Source organism: Pangasianodon hypophthalmus, chromosome 29 (assembly GCF_027358585.1).
Source record: "Pangasianodon hypophthalmus isolate fPanHyp1 chromosome 29, fPanHyp1.pri, whole genome shotgun sequence".
In the NCBI taxonomy this organism is placed as follows: domain Eukaryota; kingdom Metazoa; phylum Chordata; class Actinopteri; order Siluriformes; family Pangasiidae; genus Pangasianodon; species Pangasianodon hypophthalmus.
In genome coordinates, this window is record NC_069738.1 from 14,787,028 (window position 1) to 14,804,826 (window position 17,799).

The window sequence follows — 17,799 nt, forward strand, 5'->3', positions numbered from 1 at the left end:
GCTGGTGGAGGAGGTGTAATGGTGTGGGGAATGTTTCCTTTTTCACACTTTGGGCCTGTTAATCCACAGCCTATTTGAGTATTGTTGCTGAACATGTGCATCCCTTCATTTCCACAATTTACCCATCTTCTAATGGCTACTTCCAGCATGATAATGCCCTATGTCACAAAGCAAAAGTCACCTCAAACTGGTCTCGTGAACTTGACATGAGCTCAGTGCTCTTCAGTGGCCTTCCCAGTCACCGGACCTGAATCCAATAGAACACCTTTAGGACACGGTAGAACAGGAGATTTGCAGCATGAAAATGCACCTGAAAAATCTGCAGGAATTGCGTGATGCAATCATGTCAACATGGAGCAGCATCTCAAAGGAATGTTTCTAAACTCTTGTGGAATCCATGCCATGAAGGATTCAGGCTGAGGGCAAAGGGAGGCCTTACCCAGTATAGTGTTCCTAATAAAATGCTCAGTGAGTGTATTTTCTTGATGTTTGGTTAGACTAAGTGCGGTATGATAGAATGCTTCTTTCCTTGGCTGTGTGCTTGCCTCATTGGGCTCGGCCCCTCGCAGCGGTGAGCCGCTTCAGGGAGGAAGAGAAGGACCGCTCGGTGTCCCTGCTGCCGCCCACCGCCTTCATGAATGGCAGCTCGAGCATCCTATAGCTGCATGGGGAAGTGTGACACGGGGCTCTTTCAAGAGCGGGGCGTGAACTTTTCATCATTTATTTAGAAAACATCAAGCTGTATCTCTTCCTGTGAAAGAAATCTCTAGAAAAGAGCTATCACTGGCGCTTTAAATCAGTGGCGCTTCTCCTATTCTGTTAACTTCTTTCTACGTCATCATCAGAAGAACAGGGGACTGTACACAAGGTATATACTATAACAATATTGAAATATTAGTAATAGGTACTCTATTTGATTAAAGGTAATTAGTCTATATAATTCATGAGTTTATAGCCTGGTATTATATAGTCTAACTTTAATGTTATGTGTCGGTTTAATGCTAGTCCCTTGTGGTAAATCTTGATGCTGATATCTTGTATGCGACCTGTACAGTTACCTTTTCTGTGTCCTTTCTGTTTACATTAAAAACAGCCCTGAATTCTAACGTGTAGGAGGGAAGAGTTACTTCTTTCTGTCGGGAAAACCGCTTCAGGGGTTAACTGTGTTAAACTTTCTGCAGTGTTTGGATTAGTAATGAGATTAGTAATGAGATTAGTAATGAGATTTCCTGTGGAAGTTCATGTATGGAAGACTTGTTTACGGTGGAAATAGTGTACGGAATCTGTGACATCGCTGTTTTGCATGGGCTCAAGCAGTAGCATCACTGCAGGGGTGAAAAATACTAAAGTAACTGAACTTTTTCTCAGCGCCGTAACCACCACACACACACACACACACACACACACACACACACACACACACACACACACTGAGGGGGACACGCCCCTCTCCTCCGCTCACCCCTTCCCCCGCCCCTTCCCCCACCCCCTGACCACGCCCCTTACCCAACCCCCTGACCACGCCCCTTACCCCGCCCCCCGGGTCCCTCGTATTAGAATCCCGTTATTACGAAACGTGAAACTTTGCGCATTGTGTGCAGATTCTACATAGTATGCTTTATTAATAAGCTGTGTACTAAATTTGGTCCTCCAGTATCACTGTCTTAGTCCATTAATCCACGTTAAGCGTTTTAGAATGTCCCCAGTATTTGATATTTTTGATGCTGCTCCGCTGCACTCCGTTATGCTCCGCTATCTCTGTTGTTAAGTTAAAAAAGAAGAAGTTCCATTTTTACAGTGGTTTGTCATCAATGTCAAAATGTTTCAGATTGGCGGTTCTTGTTATATTGTAGATAAACGCAAAAAATCTCACATAGTACTTTAGACTTTACCTGTTGAACCAGATTATGTAACAGCTTAATCTCTGGGTTTTGGTTTTCCAGATGAATGTAATATAGAAAAATAAAAAAAAATGTTAATTGGTTAATTAACCATGAATAAGCAGAATTAGTATGTGTAAAAATATGTCAGACTAAGCCATGTGTATTGGAAGCAGATGTTTGACAAGGCCACACATAGCCTGCTTCACCAGACTGACCATGATGGCATGCTGATTGCTGTTTCCCGGCTAAATGATTCTGAAAAACTGAAGCCACTTGCGGTGGTGATCAAGTGTCCAGGAACATGGTTCTGGCAGAGAACCAAATACAGACCCACAGACTTCACTCTCAATGACCTGCTCCAGGGAAAGCCTATTCAACCAGGTACCCCTGTACATATGACTGCACATACACACACACACTATCTATCTATCTATCTATCTATCTATCTATCTATCTATCTATCGATCGATCCCCAAAAAGTATTTGGACACTTAAGCCACATTTACAAATGTATGAAATTCACTGCATTAGAAAATACAATATCAAACTAAGTGGCATGTATTTTAAAGAAAGATACCACAAGCACACTTCAAGCTAAAAAAAAGATTATATTTAAAAATATATTTAAAAAAAATAGATATACAGTTAAAAATTAGACAAAAAGTATTTTGAAACTTAAGCCTATTCTGGTTGTCTGGTTGTCCTGTATGAAAGTGATGGTAATTGACTACATAATTTAGTCAATTGACTAATTGAATTAAAAAAAAAATTGTGAACCCTTTACACTTTTCTGTATTTCTGCATAATTTTGACCTGAAATGTGACCAGATCTTCATCTAAGTCCTAAAACTAGATAAAGAGAACCCAATTAAACAAATCGTATATGCTACTATTGGCAAACCAAATCCGAAAATATAATATATTATTTTAATAGACATTGTGAATTTTTGGGAAGATTTCACACAACAAGTATGAAGGAGTTTTCTAAAGTTATCAACAGCATTTTTAAACAACACTCAAATTAAAAAGGCTACAGAGCCGTAGTAAAAATCCTTGTCAGTACAATTTGTTCTATAATATGCAGAAAGTTCATGAAACTAATCATTCCCAGACAGGTGTGCCACACACAATTTCACACTGCAGTCTCAGACTAATGATAAGGAAGGTAAGAGAGAAGCCAGCAGTCACTTGAAAAGAGATGCAGGAAGACCTGAAAGCAGCAGGAATAACAGTAACACAGAATACATTAACACGTCTCACACAAAACTCCTCTGCTGAAAAGGAATGCACGTCTAAAAGCACTTAGACAAATTACAACTCTCTTGTGGCAAAATACTCTGGTCAAACAAAACAAAAATAGAACTATTTAGTAACAATTCACCACATCGTGTTTGGAGGAAGAAGGGTTGTGTGTATGATCCCAAAGACTCCATACCCACAGTGAACCACAGAGATGGGAGCATCATGATATGAGCCTGCTTCTCTGCAATTGCTACTGTGGCATAACACACTGAAGGAAACATGAATGGAGCAATGTAGTTAGAGGAGAATTTAATTTCATCAGCTTTGCAACAAAATGCTCATGTTGATAATATGTGGTGACCAGATACTTTTTACCTATCAATTTCATTGAATATTTAATATTTGTGAGTATATATATGTGTGTGCGTGTTTGTTTATGCTTATGAAGAATACTTTTTTGTTTAGAAGTGAAAGTCAAAAGACATATGTGTACCCTGGAAGAAGATATTTCACCTCACTATAAAGTATAAACAGTATTTTTCTGCTTGTGCCTGTGCTGTTTTCAGTGCTGGAGGAAAAGGTGTTTCTAAATAAATATGAAGAGACACAGAAAGGCAGTGTTGCTGGATCTGGGGAGGTAGACATGGTTGGAGTTGGCATGAAAGCCCAGGGACGTGGGACATCCAAGATTTTATCATCACTCGGGACACTTCTCAAGGAAAGTGTGATTATGCCACACTTTCTAAAAGAGTCCAAAGACAGGTGACATAAACCGTTAAGGAAACATCCAATGTACAGTGCCCTCCATAATGTTTGGGAAAAAGGCATAATTTTTTTTTTGCTGTACAGTACCTCTGTACTTCACAGTTTTAAATTTGTACTCATGCAATTCACATGTGGTTAAAGTGCACATTCTCAGATTTTAATAATGGGTATTTTTATACATTTTAGCTTTGCTATGTATAAATTATCACTTCATTAGTACAGGGACAAGAGAGTTTTTGGTCACCTTTGGAGTCTGCTTTTGCTGTTTGTCAACATGAGGCCTAGAATGCCATTGAAAGTCAAGGAAACCAGAAAAAAGAATAAACGGTAAGTGACACTGCCCAAACCTTAGGTTTACCAAAGATCAACGGTTTGGAACATTATTAAGAAGAAAGAGAGAACTGGTGAGCTGGTAGACATCTGCAGCTTATGAAAGAAGAATTCAAACACTCTTCAGGAGGCAAGTGTGGAGTCTCTCTGCAGAAGACTCCATGAACATAAATACAGATGCTACACTGCAAGATGCAAACCAATAGTTAGCCACAAAAACAGGATGACCAGGATAGTTTGCTAAAAAGTACTTAAAAGATCCTGCAGATTTCTGGAAAAAGGTCTTGTGGACAGATTAACTTTTATCACAACAATGGCAAGAGCAAAGTGTGGAGGCGAAAAGGGACTGCCCAAGACCCAAAGCATACCACCTCACCTGTAAAAAAAAAAAAAGGCCTGTATGGCTGCCACAGGTACTGGCTCACTCATCTTCACTGATGATGTTGATGATAATGCTGATGGCAGTAGTAGAATGAATTCTGAGGTGTCCAGAAACATCTTATCAGCTCAAGTTCAGGAAAATGCCTCCATCCTACAGCAAGACAATGATCCTAAACATACTGCCAAAGCCAACAAAGGAGATTTTCACAGCTAAAAACTGGGGAATTCCTGACTGGCCAAGTGATTCACCTGATTCACCTGTTTCACCTGATGGGAATCCCATTGAGCATGCCTTTCTTATGCTGAAGAAAAATAAAGAGAATACCTTTTATTAAAATCTGATGATATTCTCTTAACTACATGTAAATTGTTTGAGCATATACTGTATGTTGTACGTTATGTGTTTTCAGTAATTTTTGTTTCAACTATTTGTACCTGTGTTGTGTTTTAAAGCAATTTGTGTACAGTCACTGTTTTATGATGCATAATTGGTAGGGGTAGCTTTTTGGACCTACTATAATGGAGGACTATGAGAAGAATCTGTGATAATCAGAATGCACAAACACAGTCTGTGTACATATTGTTAGGCATGCTCATACACTTTCTTTCTTACAGTACACATTAAAATAATTATACACATTCACACACCACTAACTAGTGGCTGTCACTTTTGATGTTAACGCTGAGTGGGAGGATATGAGGAGCAACATTTTTACCATTGTCTGATAGTCAAACACACAAACAGTACTTCAGCACAGTGTCATTAGCATAATTATGGAAGCAATTGGAAATATCTAATGTGATGATATTGGTTTGTTTGGGTTTTACAGGAAAATGGACCCTCAGCACAATCTTCTTATGCAGATACAAGGCAAAAATCAGGTCTTCACTCTAGTGAAAGAGCGGATCTTCACTACTTGTGACTGCACTATTAACTTCAGTGAACTGAAAGAAGGCAGCTGCAGTGCCATATTTAAACAAATCTGCCCTGCCAAGGTACTGGATTTTTATTTTTTATTTTTTTGTACGATACTATACCATACTATACATTCAGGTACACAAATATTTGAATATATAGTGACAAAGTTATTTGCTATTTTAGTTTATTTGTTATTTTATTTTATTTGTTATGTGGACCACCTTTTTTTAAGGGACCAGAAAAATTGACAGCTGGCTGCTCAGCTGTCCCATGGCCAGCTGTGTGTTATTCCCTCATTATTTCACTTCCATGTAAGCAGATAAAAGGTCTAAAGCTGATTTCAAGTGTAGCATTTGCATTTGTAATCTGTTGCTGTTAATTCTCAATATGAAGTCCAAAGATACCTTGCTTACTACCAGTGAAGCAAGTTATCATTAGGCAGAAAAAATCAAAACAAACCCATCAGAGAGATAGCAAAAACATTAGGTGTGGCCAAGTCAACTATTTGGTAATTCTTAAAAAGAAACATGCACTGGTGAACTCAGGAACACCTAAAGACCCGAAAAGACCACAGAAAACAACTGTGGTGGATGACAGAAGAATTCTTTCCCCGGTTAAGAAAAACTCATTTGCAAAAGTTGGCCAGATAAAGAAAACCTTCCAGGAGGTAGGCATATCTGTCAAAGTCAACAATCAAGAAAGGAGTAAAACCAGAGTAAACTACTAGATGCAAACCATTGGTAAGACTCAAAAACAGGAAGACCAGTTTAGAGTTTGCCAATAACATCTGCAAAAAAGCCTGTACCTTTCTGGAACAACGTCCTATGGAGAGAGGAGACAAAGTTCAACTTGTACCAGAATGATGGGAAGAGAAGGGTATGGAAAAGGGAAGGAACTGCTTACATCCAAAGCATAGCATCTTATGTATGGCTGTATGGTATGTATGGCTGCCAGTGGAACTGGTTCTCTTGTATTTATTGATGATAAATACTGTGACTGATAAATACTGGGACTAAATAAGTGACTGCTGACAAATGCAGCAGGATGAATTCTGAAGTGTATAAAGCTATATTATCTGCTTAGATTCAGCCAAATGCTTCAGAACTCATTGGACGGAGCTTCATAGGGCAGATAGACAGTGACCAAAGCATACCTTGAAAGCTACCCTTTCAAGGAAGACTTTTTTGAAGGCAAAGAAGTGGAATGTCAATCACCTGACCTGAATCCAACTGAGCTGCGTTTCACTTGCTAAAGGCAAAACTGAAGACAAAACACCTCAAGAATAAGTAGGAAGTGAAGACGGTTGCAGTAAAGGCCTGGGAGATCCAGGGAAGAAACCCAGCGTCTGGTGATGTCTGTAGGTTCCAGACTTCAGGCAGTCATTTATTGCAAAGGATTTTCAACCAAGTATGAATAATAGTAATTTAATTTATGATTATATTAGTTTGTCCGGTTACTTTTGGTCCCATAAAATGGGGTGGGATCATTTATAGAAAGTGCTGTAATTCCTAATATCCTAATATTTTTATTCTAGCTGTCTACACTGTCTACACAATTTTTTAAATTAAACATATTTCCAATGCACATATAATTCACATAAAATGTATACCAGACATTGGTATTAACTGAATAAAAATACAGAGATAAAGAAATCGTAATTTCCTATCCTGAAAAAAAGGTTTTATGCAGTAAAGCGGAATGACACAGGAACTAAGTAATGAGCACGCTAACTGAAATTTATTTAATGCTTGGTAGAGAAACCTTTGTTTGCAATGAGAGCTTGAAGACACTTCTGGTATGAAGAAACTAATCTCTCACAGTGTTCAGGTGGGATTTTAGCTCAATCTTCTACACAGACTTTAAATCTTGAAGATTCCAGGAGGCCCACTTGTGAATCTTTATCTTCAGTTCATTCCACAAATTTCTAATGGGTTAAGTCTGGTGATTGACTGGAAAATTCCTACACTGTTCTTTTCTTTCTGTGGAACCAGTTGAGATCATTGTCCTGCTGGAAGGTCCACCTGTATTTCATTCTATTTGTAGATGGCAACAGATTCTGTAAAGAGTGGTGCTGTGAACATGCTTGATTCTTCATTAATGAGACCCAATATCTGATCAGCAGTGATCCATTGGTGGTCAGTAACAGAGGGGCTGCAGTCAGTAGTTGTATACAGTACTATACTAGTAAGTATACAGCTACTCTAGGTACATCTATCTAATAAAATGGCCATGACTGTAGCTACAAAGCAGGTGTACCTTAGAGAAACAGGCTACTAAGTGTAATTCTTCTTCTTCTTTTTCTTCTAATTCTGTATGATGATTTGCCTTGCTCCAATGCCTTGCTCTGGATACTGTAAACCTGCACCTAAGAATTGCTATACTGCTATATTTCCTGTGCTTATTCCAGGAATCTGAAGAATAATGATTTAGTGTGTTTATGCCAGCATTCTTATTCACAACAGGATGCTCTTACAGAAGATCATTTCAACACACTTAGTACTGTTTGACTAGAATATACAGCTGTAGAAGTGGATGGGTTTCCTTTTGAATCTGGTTGCTCTCAATATTTCTTCTTCATGTAGCCTCAGGAAGCTAAGCTACATCTGTATTTCTGTAAAGCAGCTTTGTGACAATGTCTATAGTTAAAATGTTATACAGATAAACTTGAAACGAATATGCCTGTACATGCCTGTATGTGTGTTGCATTCAGGTCCATCTGAACAAGAGCATTTGTCTACAGAACACCAGAGATGTTGCTATTGAGATTCCCCCACACACTGTGATGGCCTACAGTGTGAGCGAACTGAAAATTAAAAGTGATGGTCACTATGGTTAGTGATGTGTGCATTTTTTTATTGTTTGTATTAGGAATGGGTTGTACAAGCTTGCCTATGAAATCTGTACACTGTGTTTGTGTGTTCAGAAGTTGGTGTAAGCCCTGATGGGATTGAGGCAGATGACAGCATTACTCTGGATTCAATTCACAATGAGACAGAAGTGGACGGCTTATGGACACAAATAACAGAGGGATTGTCATTGAGTGTCCTGAATAAAGGTATATATGGGTCCATGTATGTTTTCATGAAAACGGAACTGAATTTTTTTTAGGTTGCCGAAAATTGCCACTCCATGTCATTCATGTCCAACAAATATCACTTTTGTGTGTAAAACACATGACGGAACTCACTATATTGTTGCGAGATCATCCAGAGTGGCTCTAAGAGGACATCTGTGTTTTTCTGTGTTGCAGAACTGGCAAGTGTAAAGGCGGCGTTGTGTAAATTGGCTTGTCTGTCACCTGAAACTCGTTTCTCTCTGTTAAATCTCTTTCAAGAGATTCTACCAGACCAGACACTTCTATCCACTTTAGAGGACAAGCTGGAGAAAATATGTGATGCATCTATGTATGATTCTCACACTTATTTGCCTGACACATCAAATGAGCTCACGGACAATTTTTTGTACTTGCTACTGTCTGAGACAGACAATATGGATAGGCTACCCGCAGTCGTCAGACCAAATGGATCTTTGCCTGCAATTTCCAATCAGAACAGAGGTCAGAGTGCACCAGCCAATTGGAAAGCAGGTAAATCAACATTAGCTAATTACAATAGATAATTAATAGATAAAAATAGATACAAGTCATTTGTATAAATGTAAACAGTTTAAATGAATGGCTTCTCTCTAAAGTGACTGATCAAAATGTTTTTCATTCAGCTAACATCAGCCATAATGGATCTGTAAAGTCAACCAATCAGAGGCAGTTAATCCTGACTGCTATGCACATGCTGATTAGTGCTGCTGAAGGTGAGTGAGATAATGTGCTATAAACATATTATGATCTGAGAAGTGTCTTTGATTTTAAAGATTCATGATCTCATGGGTTAATATTTGTTTTTAGAACTGACTGATGATGGCCTCACCTTGCTAAAAGCCTGCTCTTCAGAAACAATTAATGGGTTAAATGATTTAGTAAGTATAATATTTTTATTTGCCTCATTTATACCGGAAAGTGACAGTAATCCACAAGAAAGCAATAGGTGTCACTGGGCTTTAGATTCTGGTGGCTAATATAACTGTGCTCCGCCTTGTCAGGTAACTCATCTGACAAATGTTTCCCAGCGAGTCCCATTCAGTGAGCTTCCCTTTCTCCTGAGGGATGGTGAGGTGCCCCAGGAGGTGGAGCTGCTGTTCATCTCATCCAATATTACACTGAAGAGAGACAACAAAGAGCTGTATGCAGAGATAGGAAGTGGCAGTAAAGTCCTTCCCCTAATACTGTGTATTGTCATTCATGGCCTTGCATACCTGAATGAGTCATGTGAAACAGATATAGAAATGTGATGTAAGTTAAGGATGAAATAAAGAATAAAGTTTTTTCACTACAAGCAATTCATATTTCTAAAACGTAACTTCAGCGCTTCAGAGACCCATATTATGGCATGAGGTGAGCATATACATAACACAAATTCTTTTGTAGTTCTTTTAAATTAATTGTATTAAATTATTATATTATATTATATTATATTATATTATATTATATTATATTATATTATATTATTTTTTTACTCGTTCAGAATTTCAACAAGGAATCCGATACTTTATCATATTTCATGTCTTTTTTAAAGCCATATGTTCAAAATGATGCTATATACTTTAGCTTCTTCTTGAAGAATACATATTTTAGTCCAGAAATTATTTATTTCCAGAAATAATAACTTACATTTTCTGTTTGTGATGCATATTGTGAACAATGGAGAACTGATATTTTAATGAAGCATGCACTGTTGGTCTGATAAGAGAGTTACTGTAATTGTTACTTACTATAGTCAAATCATAATAATCTCAAGCCATAAACCTGTATTCTATAATTTCTATGTACTTTTAATCTATGCATCATCTTTTTTGTTGGATGGCATTTTTAGACTTTCATTTTAATCATTCAAGAATTTGTTGGAATAAAGACATGATTGAGACTTTCTAACTGGGTATTATAGACATTTTGATGTCCTTTACTTGGCTTAAATGCAATGAAATCTCTCCTTCATCTCTCTCTCATACTCTCTCTTATTATATATATATATATATACACGGTTACTTTGCACCTCCAAGGTTGGGGGTTTGAATCCTGCCTCCATCCTGTGTGTGCAGAGTTTGCATGTTCTCCAGAAGCTAGGTTTCCTCCAAGTACTCCAGGTTTCCTGCGCCAAAGACTTGTGTTGTATTCTGCATTTCCAAATTGTCTGTAGTGTGTGAATGGGTGAGTCAGTGTGTGTGCAATTGTGCCCTATGATGGGTTGGCCCCCAGGGTGTCCCCCACCTTGTGCCCTGAGTTCCCTGGAACCCTAGAATAGGCTCCAGGTTCCCCGTGACCCTGTGTAGGATAAGCAGTCCCCATGCCCATTGTAGGTGCTTTCGGCAGTGGACAGGGGTAGCGTGGGCTCTCTGACCGGTCTGCGGCTACGCACTATGTGTTCTAACACCTTTCTATCAGCGCCAGCATTAACTTTCTCAGCAATTTGTGCTACAGTAGCTCTTCTGTGGGCTTGGACCAGACAGGCTAGCCTTCACTCCCCACACGCAGTGAGCCTTGGGAGCCCATGACCGTGTCACCGGTTCACCGGTTGTTCTTCCTTGGACCACTTTTGCTAGGTACTAACCACTGCATACCGGAAACACCCCACAACACCTGCTGGTTTGGAGATGCTCTGACCCAGTCATCTAGCCATCACAATTTGGCCCTTGTCAAAGTCGCTTAGATCCTTATGCTTGCCCATTTTTCCTGCTTCCATCAACTCAACTTCGACAACTGACTGTTCACTTGTTCACAGGTGCCATTGTAATGAGATAAATGAGTAAATGTTATTCACATTTGGCTGATCAGTGTATATATATATATATATGTGTGTGTGTGTGTGTGTGTGTGTGTGTGTGTGTGTGTGTGTGTGTGTATATATATATATATATTCGGATTTACATTTATATATTCAGAATTACAACTTTATATTCAGGATTTATAAATATATATTCATTCAATGTGTGCATTTTATGGAGTCCTGTGTGTTTGGCAGAGGCTATTATAGCAAAACTCACCTCAGCAGTGTGGTGTTTCACACAGCAGTGTGGCGTTTCACTCACACACACTGACTCGCATGTTTTTGTTGCACAACAAAATATTTCATCAATGAAGTGTCGTTTTTGTATTATCTCTACTCTTCAAGATCACTGAAACACTCTGCACACTCTGATGCAAACATTGCTATATGGATAATGTAAACAGGACAAAGTTCTTAATAGAGCAAATCATTACAAACTCAATTTGGATATAAAATATTCTCTATATTTATTGCTTCCCCACAGAGAGAGAGAGAGAGAGTGAGAGAGAGAGAGAGAGAGAGAGAGAGAGAAGGTTGGCTTGACATGTCACACTAAATACTGTGGAACTAGCTTTCATAGAGGTCTGTGTCAAAATAACCTCTAAAACTTCAACTTAACAAAGAACAATATGCACCTAAACATTTAGTTAAAATTAAACAGAGACACAAAATGATTAAATTAACAGTATGTTATAAAATAGGCTCTATAAGAGTGTATGTGTTCAGTGATACTGCTTTTGCTTATGGGATTTGAAGGTGTACAGTAGGTATACGTGGCACATCAAAACACACCAACAGATGTTTCTAATTTTCAATCCTCATGCATAATAGAATAGATAGAAACCTTGTTACATTACATTACAGTACAGTGAAACTCTTTCTTCACATATCCCAGCTTGTTAGTAAGCTGGGGTCAGAGTGCAGGGTCAGCAATGATACAGTGTTAAGGGTCTTACTCAAGGGCACAGCGGCAGCTTGTCAGTGTTGGGGCTTGAACCCCCGACCTTTAGACCAGTAACCCAGAGCCGCCACTGCCCTACATGTGGTTTTGGCCAAGAGAAGTCACTTTTTCAAGTAATCTACGATTCCTGGAAATCCAGCCACTGTGTTCCATTACAGCCCTTATCTATTAAACACTGCATTGTAGAAATACAATATCACAGTTGGTTTGGGGGAAACCACAAGTATACAAGTAGAGAAACAAATAAAGCAACAAAAATGGAACAATATGGAAATCTTTATGGTTATCTTTTGTTGTTGTTTTTTAATTCCAATGTGGAATAAAAACAATTTTTTCCTAAAAGTGCAAGTATAAAACTAGGTCATCTTCCCTTTGAGTAGAAGGAGTACTGTATTTTCTACACACAGTCGATATTAACAGCTGCACAGCTCACACACTCACACCTTTAGTAAACCCAGCTGACAGGAACCCACTGTGGTTCAGAACGAAGCTTGTCCAAAGCCACCTGTAGTGTTTCAAATGCAGCGTCCAGGTTGTCGCTCACAATGGTGAGGTCAAAGTAGTGTTTATATGTCCTCTGAATGCATGCACTCTCATCCACTCTCTTCTTTAGATCCACATCCTCAGAGAAAAAATACTTTGTGAGACAATCTGTTCACATGTGAGTGTAATGAAACACACAATAGTGTGATCTGATCTGGGTAACATTTTACTATAAACATTAACAAATAAGCAAATATTAATATTAACTAATGCTTTCATAATGATGAATTAAAACATATACTAATCCTTAGCACATCACAAAATAACGAAGCAGCCAGTGATGAACGGCCATTAGTGATAACAGTAAACCACTGACAACTTGTTAACTCATTCTGTTAATTAATAAATCATCACTTGCTATATTAATAAAGACCATTTACCTTCCAAATTGGAAACAATGTAGGTTAACCCCACAATTATACATGATAGTCATTTACATCTTTCTATATTTTTGTTTTCCAGCTCTTCCAATTCTAAACTAAACCCTAACACAAGATATATTGTATTATAAACATATGAAACATGTATCAATCATAAGTGCACAATCACAACCATGGATCAGGATCCGGTGAGGTCATCACCATACCCATTTATTTATTTGTTTGTTTGTTTTTTTGTTTTTTGTCACAAAGCAACCTGCTAGTGGTGCTGGCTTTTAATTGCGAATGCTGCCTCACAGGGCGGTGTAAGTCCCTTGGAGAAAAGTGCCATTTGCCCTCTTCTGCATGCATGAGCTAACAGATGGCCATGATTGGCTAGTGTCTCTGTGATTGACAGGGGAGAGATTATGCCACCCTTCCCACCCAGACAGCATGGCCAGTTTTGCTCTCTTGGACTCATGGCCATGGATGGCTGTGGCATAGTCAGGATCTGAACTCACGAGTTCCCATTATGTCTTATGCCTATCAGTGTTTGCTGTTACTAGAGAAATGTGTTCATGGGTTGTCCATGCTGGCATGTTCTCAGCCAGGACACTATCTTGTTTTTGTTCACTCCTACTGGTCTTAACTTAGTTTAGTTAATTTTGCAGTTAACCACTGTTTAAAAAAGCCTGGGTGTTCTTGCACGTTATGATAATTCTGACCAATCAGAGTGCTTGATGTTACCACAGCCTCACATGCCTGAGTCAGAAATGGAAGGTGAGCGTTGAGCAGATGCAATGTGGAGCATGAGAGTGAACAGTTCTCCAGCTTCACTCTAGTTAATTGACTGTTTATTGGCAGTAATTTGAGATTACCTTTGGGGTATTGTGTGCTTGCATGTAAAGTAAGTGGACTTTCTTTCTGTTCTTCATCAGCTGTTTGACCTATAACGTCAATCTATAACCTAGCCACATTCTACCTTTATTAATATTCATATATAGAATGTTTATGCGTGTCTTAAGATTATGCTTCGCTGTAACTTTGTATCTGTATTGCACACTATTGATATTATTGCTAATATGCAGTATAAAAAGTGATATTCAATTCAATTCAGTTTTATTTGTATAGCACTTTTAACAATGGACATTATCACAAAGCAGCTTTACAGAAATAAATGGATTCAAAAAATATATTGTAAATATGTGAATTTATCCCTCATGAGCAAGCCAGAGGCGATGGTGGCAAGGAAAAACTCCCTGAGACAATATGAGGAAGAAAACCTGAGAGGAACCAGACTCAAAAGGGAATCCTCATCTGGGTGCAACAATTATAAATAAATCCCTTCTATTGTTGTGTACTATATGGACAAATAATGCAATTGTGCAACCAATAAATTCATTACAGTTTTCGCAAGAAGTCCGGTTGGTTAAAATCTATCCACTGTCCACTAATGGAGTCCTGAGTATGAAGATGCTCGTGGCAACTGCAGCCCCAAAGCCACTACAGCAATCGATGTCCCAAGCCATTACAGTACAGCTCCCCATATGTGATCCCCAAGCCATCTCCACAGCCCCCAGGTGGCTCCATCCCCAGCAATCCAAACGGTTCTGCAGGCCGTCCATATGGGGCCCCAGCTGCAGCGAGCGATCTCAACCGATGAGAACTCCAACCAGAAGTAGGGCATCAGGATGGATCAGGCAGATCCGGAGAGCAGAAGGGGACAGGATCACTGGTATGTTGAAGATAACTGTATCATTTCGCAACGATCAGCTATTTGCCAAAGGTTTACGTGATGTTCAGACAAGCGGTATTCACGTGGTAGTGCGCCACGTGTGGGTGAGTAGAGAATAACCATTCAATATCGTCCTAGAAATGCTTTATGCACTTATTCCTTTCTTAAATTTAGACAAAAAAGTATTGTTCATTTATTTATTTGGGCATTTATATTAGTGAAATACTTATGTGAATGTATCCCTAAGTTTAACTGTGTGTGTTAATTGTTTCAGAACCACACATGTATGCCCAAGAAAGTTACATTCAGTAAACTCACTGAAAGAACTTTGGAAACTGTCTGGCGATTCTCTTCAACTAAGGGTCATCACACCCAGATCTGACCGACAGCTCTGTCTGCGATGTATCAAATTCAGCAGAATCAGTGCTTAATTCTAAACCCGCTCTATTCATTATTTATTTATCATTATTTATGCTCTATGTGCATGTTTTCCAATTAAAAAGGAAGTGTTGTTTTACAGTGGTTCCTGGTCAAGCTTATTCTTCACTGAAAGCCAATTAGAATAAGCTTATAAATTCACCAAATCATCTAACGATGTTATTGCTAAAGTATTACCATTTTTAGTGGTTTTTCATGACTCAGAGACTGCTGATGAAAATGTCATTATTTCATGTTGCACTAAGCATCTGTATTTGTATTAATTCATCATTATGAAAGCTTAAGAATGTATGTGTAGCAAGGACTCATGACATTTCCACTCCTGCAAGCAGAGGCAGTGTTACCCTGAATTCTAGTGCTACATCTGACATCACATACACTTCCATGTTGCTTTCTGACTGTCTGCTATTTAAACAGCTTATGGACATTCATTCAGTGTGAAGCCTTGCGGATCATTATGTATTCTGTAAGTTCTGAGTAATTTTTTTGAGTAGTTTTTTGGTATGCTAATGGAATAAGCCTAGTCTGAGAGCTAGGCACTAATGAAAAACATAAAAAACAACTGAATGAGGTCTCAACTCACCTCATGAGAACTTGTGGAGAACCTGTTTTGCTTTGTTTTATGTTTTGTTTTTTGTTTTCAGGGCATCAGAATCCCTTGTTGTAAAACCCTTTGAGTTGAGTACAGTTTACAGTCTGCTTTGCTTTGATGGCAATCATTAATCATAAAATAGATTCTGATTGCTGTCATTTCATGTTGTCTGTTCATTAGTGTGAACATACACTTGCCTTACTTCCAGGGGCATAGCACCAATTATTATTATTATTATTATTATTATTATTATTATTATTATTATTATTATTATTAAGTATATTTACACTATATGGTCACATATGTGGTCACATGACCATCACACACATATTTTTCATGACTCAGAGACTGCTGATGAAAATGTCATTATTTCATGTTGCACTAAGCATCTGTATTTGTATTAATTCATCATTATGAAAGCATAAGAATGTATGTGTAGCAAGGACTCATGACATTTCCACTCCTGCAAGCAGAGGCAGTGTTACCCTGAATTCTAGTGCTACATCTGACATCACATACACTTCCATGTTGCTTTCTGACTGTCTGCTATTTAAACAGCTTATGGACATTCATTCAGTGTGAAGCCTTGCGGATCATTCTTCCCCAAACTGTTGCCACAAAGTCTGAAGCACACAATTGTATAGAACGTCTCTGTGTGCTGTAGCATTACAGTTTCCCTTCACTGGAACTAAGAGACTCAAACCTGTTCCAGCATGACAATGCCCCTGTGCACAAAGCGAGCTCCATGAAGACATGGTGTGTGAAGGTTGGAGTGGAAGAACTCGAGTGTCCTGCACAGAGCCCTGACCTCAACCCCACTGAACACCTTTGGGATGAACTGGAACACCGACTGAACCCCAGACCTCCTCGACATCCCAACATCAGCACCTGACCTCACTAATGCTCTTGTAGCTGAATAAACACAAATCCCCACAGCCACGCTCCAACATCTAGTGGAAAGCTTCCCAGAAGAGTGGAGCTTATTATAACAGTAAAGGGGAATAAATCTGGAATGAGATGTTCAACAAGAACAAATAGGTGATGGTCAATGGTGATGGTCAAGATGGTCACATACTTTTGGCCATATAGTGTATTTAGGAGGTTGGGTCACAGTATCAGTGATATTGTAAAAAACATACAAAATGCAATAGCAGGACACTCTGTCTGTGGGTTTCTGGCAAACGATACATATTAAGAAATGGACACTAGCTGCCATGGAACACAGGACTCCTGGCAGCTTTTGTTGCTATGGTAACATTATGGTTTCTCAAAGCCATTTCTTTCTCACAATCCTCAAGTGAAACCTCAAGTCCAGATGTTTGCTTACATTATATGTGCATTTAGGGATGCTGCAGTGACTGCGAGCTGTATTTGATTTGCTGTTCACTACCTCACCAAAAGTTTTGATGTGGTACTACTTACACTTTCGCATTCGTAACAGGATGTGTGAAAAAGGACTATACACAATAGATACAGAGGGCCAAACAACTTTTGGGGGATCTGATCACTAAAGGAAACAACAGGCAGGACAAAACTTACCATGGATGATGATGTCTTGTTTTATTATAAATATCATAGCTAACATCATATTGCTATAATAATAAAAATTATCAAATTTAGAAACCAAAATCAAATTTATTTTCCATGCTTTTGGAGGGCCTCCTCCAGGGAGGGCCCCGGTTAGTTAAGTCCATCATTACCAGTATTAGAATCGGTGCATCCATAGTTCTGAGCCCTGCTTCTGATTATTGCCTTAATGTGTTGTGACCCTTGCT

The 17,799-nt window shown here is 38.7% G+C and overlaps 2 protein-coding genes across 3 annotated transcripts in view; one reads left to right on the plus strand and one right to left on the minus strand.

The window, feature by feature from the left end:
* The first annotated feature begins 608 nt into the window (after positions 1-608).
* Positions 609-10,504, plus strand: gsdmea (gasdermin Ea). Of its 2 annotated transcripts, none has more exons than XM_053231437.1 (10): positions 609-868; positions 2,057-2,264; positions 3,692-3,887; positions 5,432-5,597; positions 8,261-8,351; positions 8,444-8,575; positions 8,771-9,106; positions 9,238-9,327; positions 9,422-9,492; positions 9,616-10,504. In XM_053231437.1, exons 2-10 carry the CDS (start codon positions 2,057-2,059, stop codon positions 9,862-9,864), a joined length of 1,539 nt encoding a protein of 512 aa, XP_053087412.1. In that variant the 5' UTR covers positions 609-868; the 3' UTR covers positions 9,865-10,504. The 2 variants fall into 2 exon arrangements, with proteins under 2 accessions (XP_053087412.1, XP_034157325.2); XM_034301434.2 differs by having other exon boundaries at positions 703-868; positions 8,231-8,351.
* A 1,384-nt stretch (positions 10,505-11,888) lies between these two features.
* Positions 11,889-17,799, minus strand: part of pals2b (protein associated with LIN7 2, MAGUK p55 family member b) — a 28,393-nt gene continuing 22,482 nt past the window's right edge. The window contains exon 12 of the mRNA XM_034301505.2: positions 11,889-12,979. Within this exon, the coding sequence (XP_034157396.2) occupies positions 12,803-12,979 (177 nt within the window). The 3' untranslated portion in view covers positions 11,889-12,802. The remainder of the gene's footprint in view (positions 12,980-17,799) is intronic.

Bases quoted from the DNA above. Each gene is read 5' to 3' on its own strand.
- gsdmea (XM_034301434.2), top strand. From the start codon at position 2,057: ATGTTTGACAAGGCCACACATAGCCTGCTTCACCAGACTGACCATGAT. The intron at 2,265-3,691 runs GTACCCCTGTAC...TGCTGTTTTCAG, and splicing joins GGGAAAGCCTATTCAACCAG to TGCTGGAGGAAAAGGTGTTT. The intron at 8,576-8,770 runs GTATATATGGGT...TCTGTGTTGCAG, and splicing joins ATTGAGTGTCCTGAATAAAG to AACTGGCAAGTGTAAAGGCG.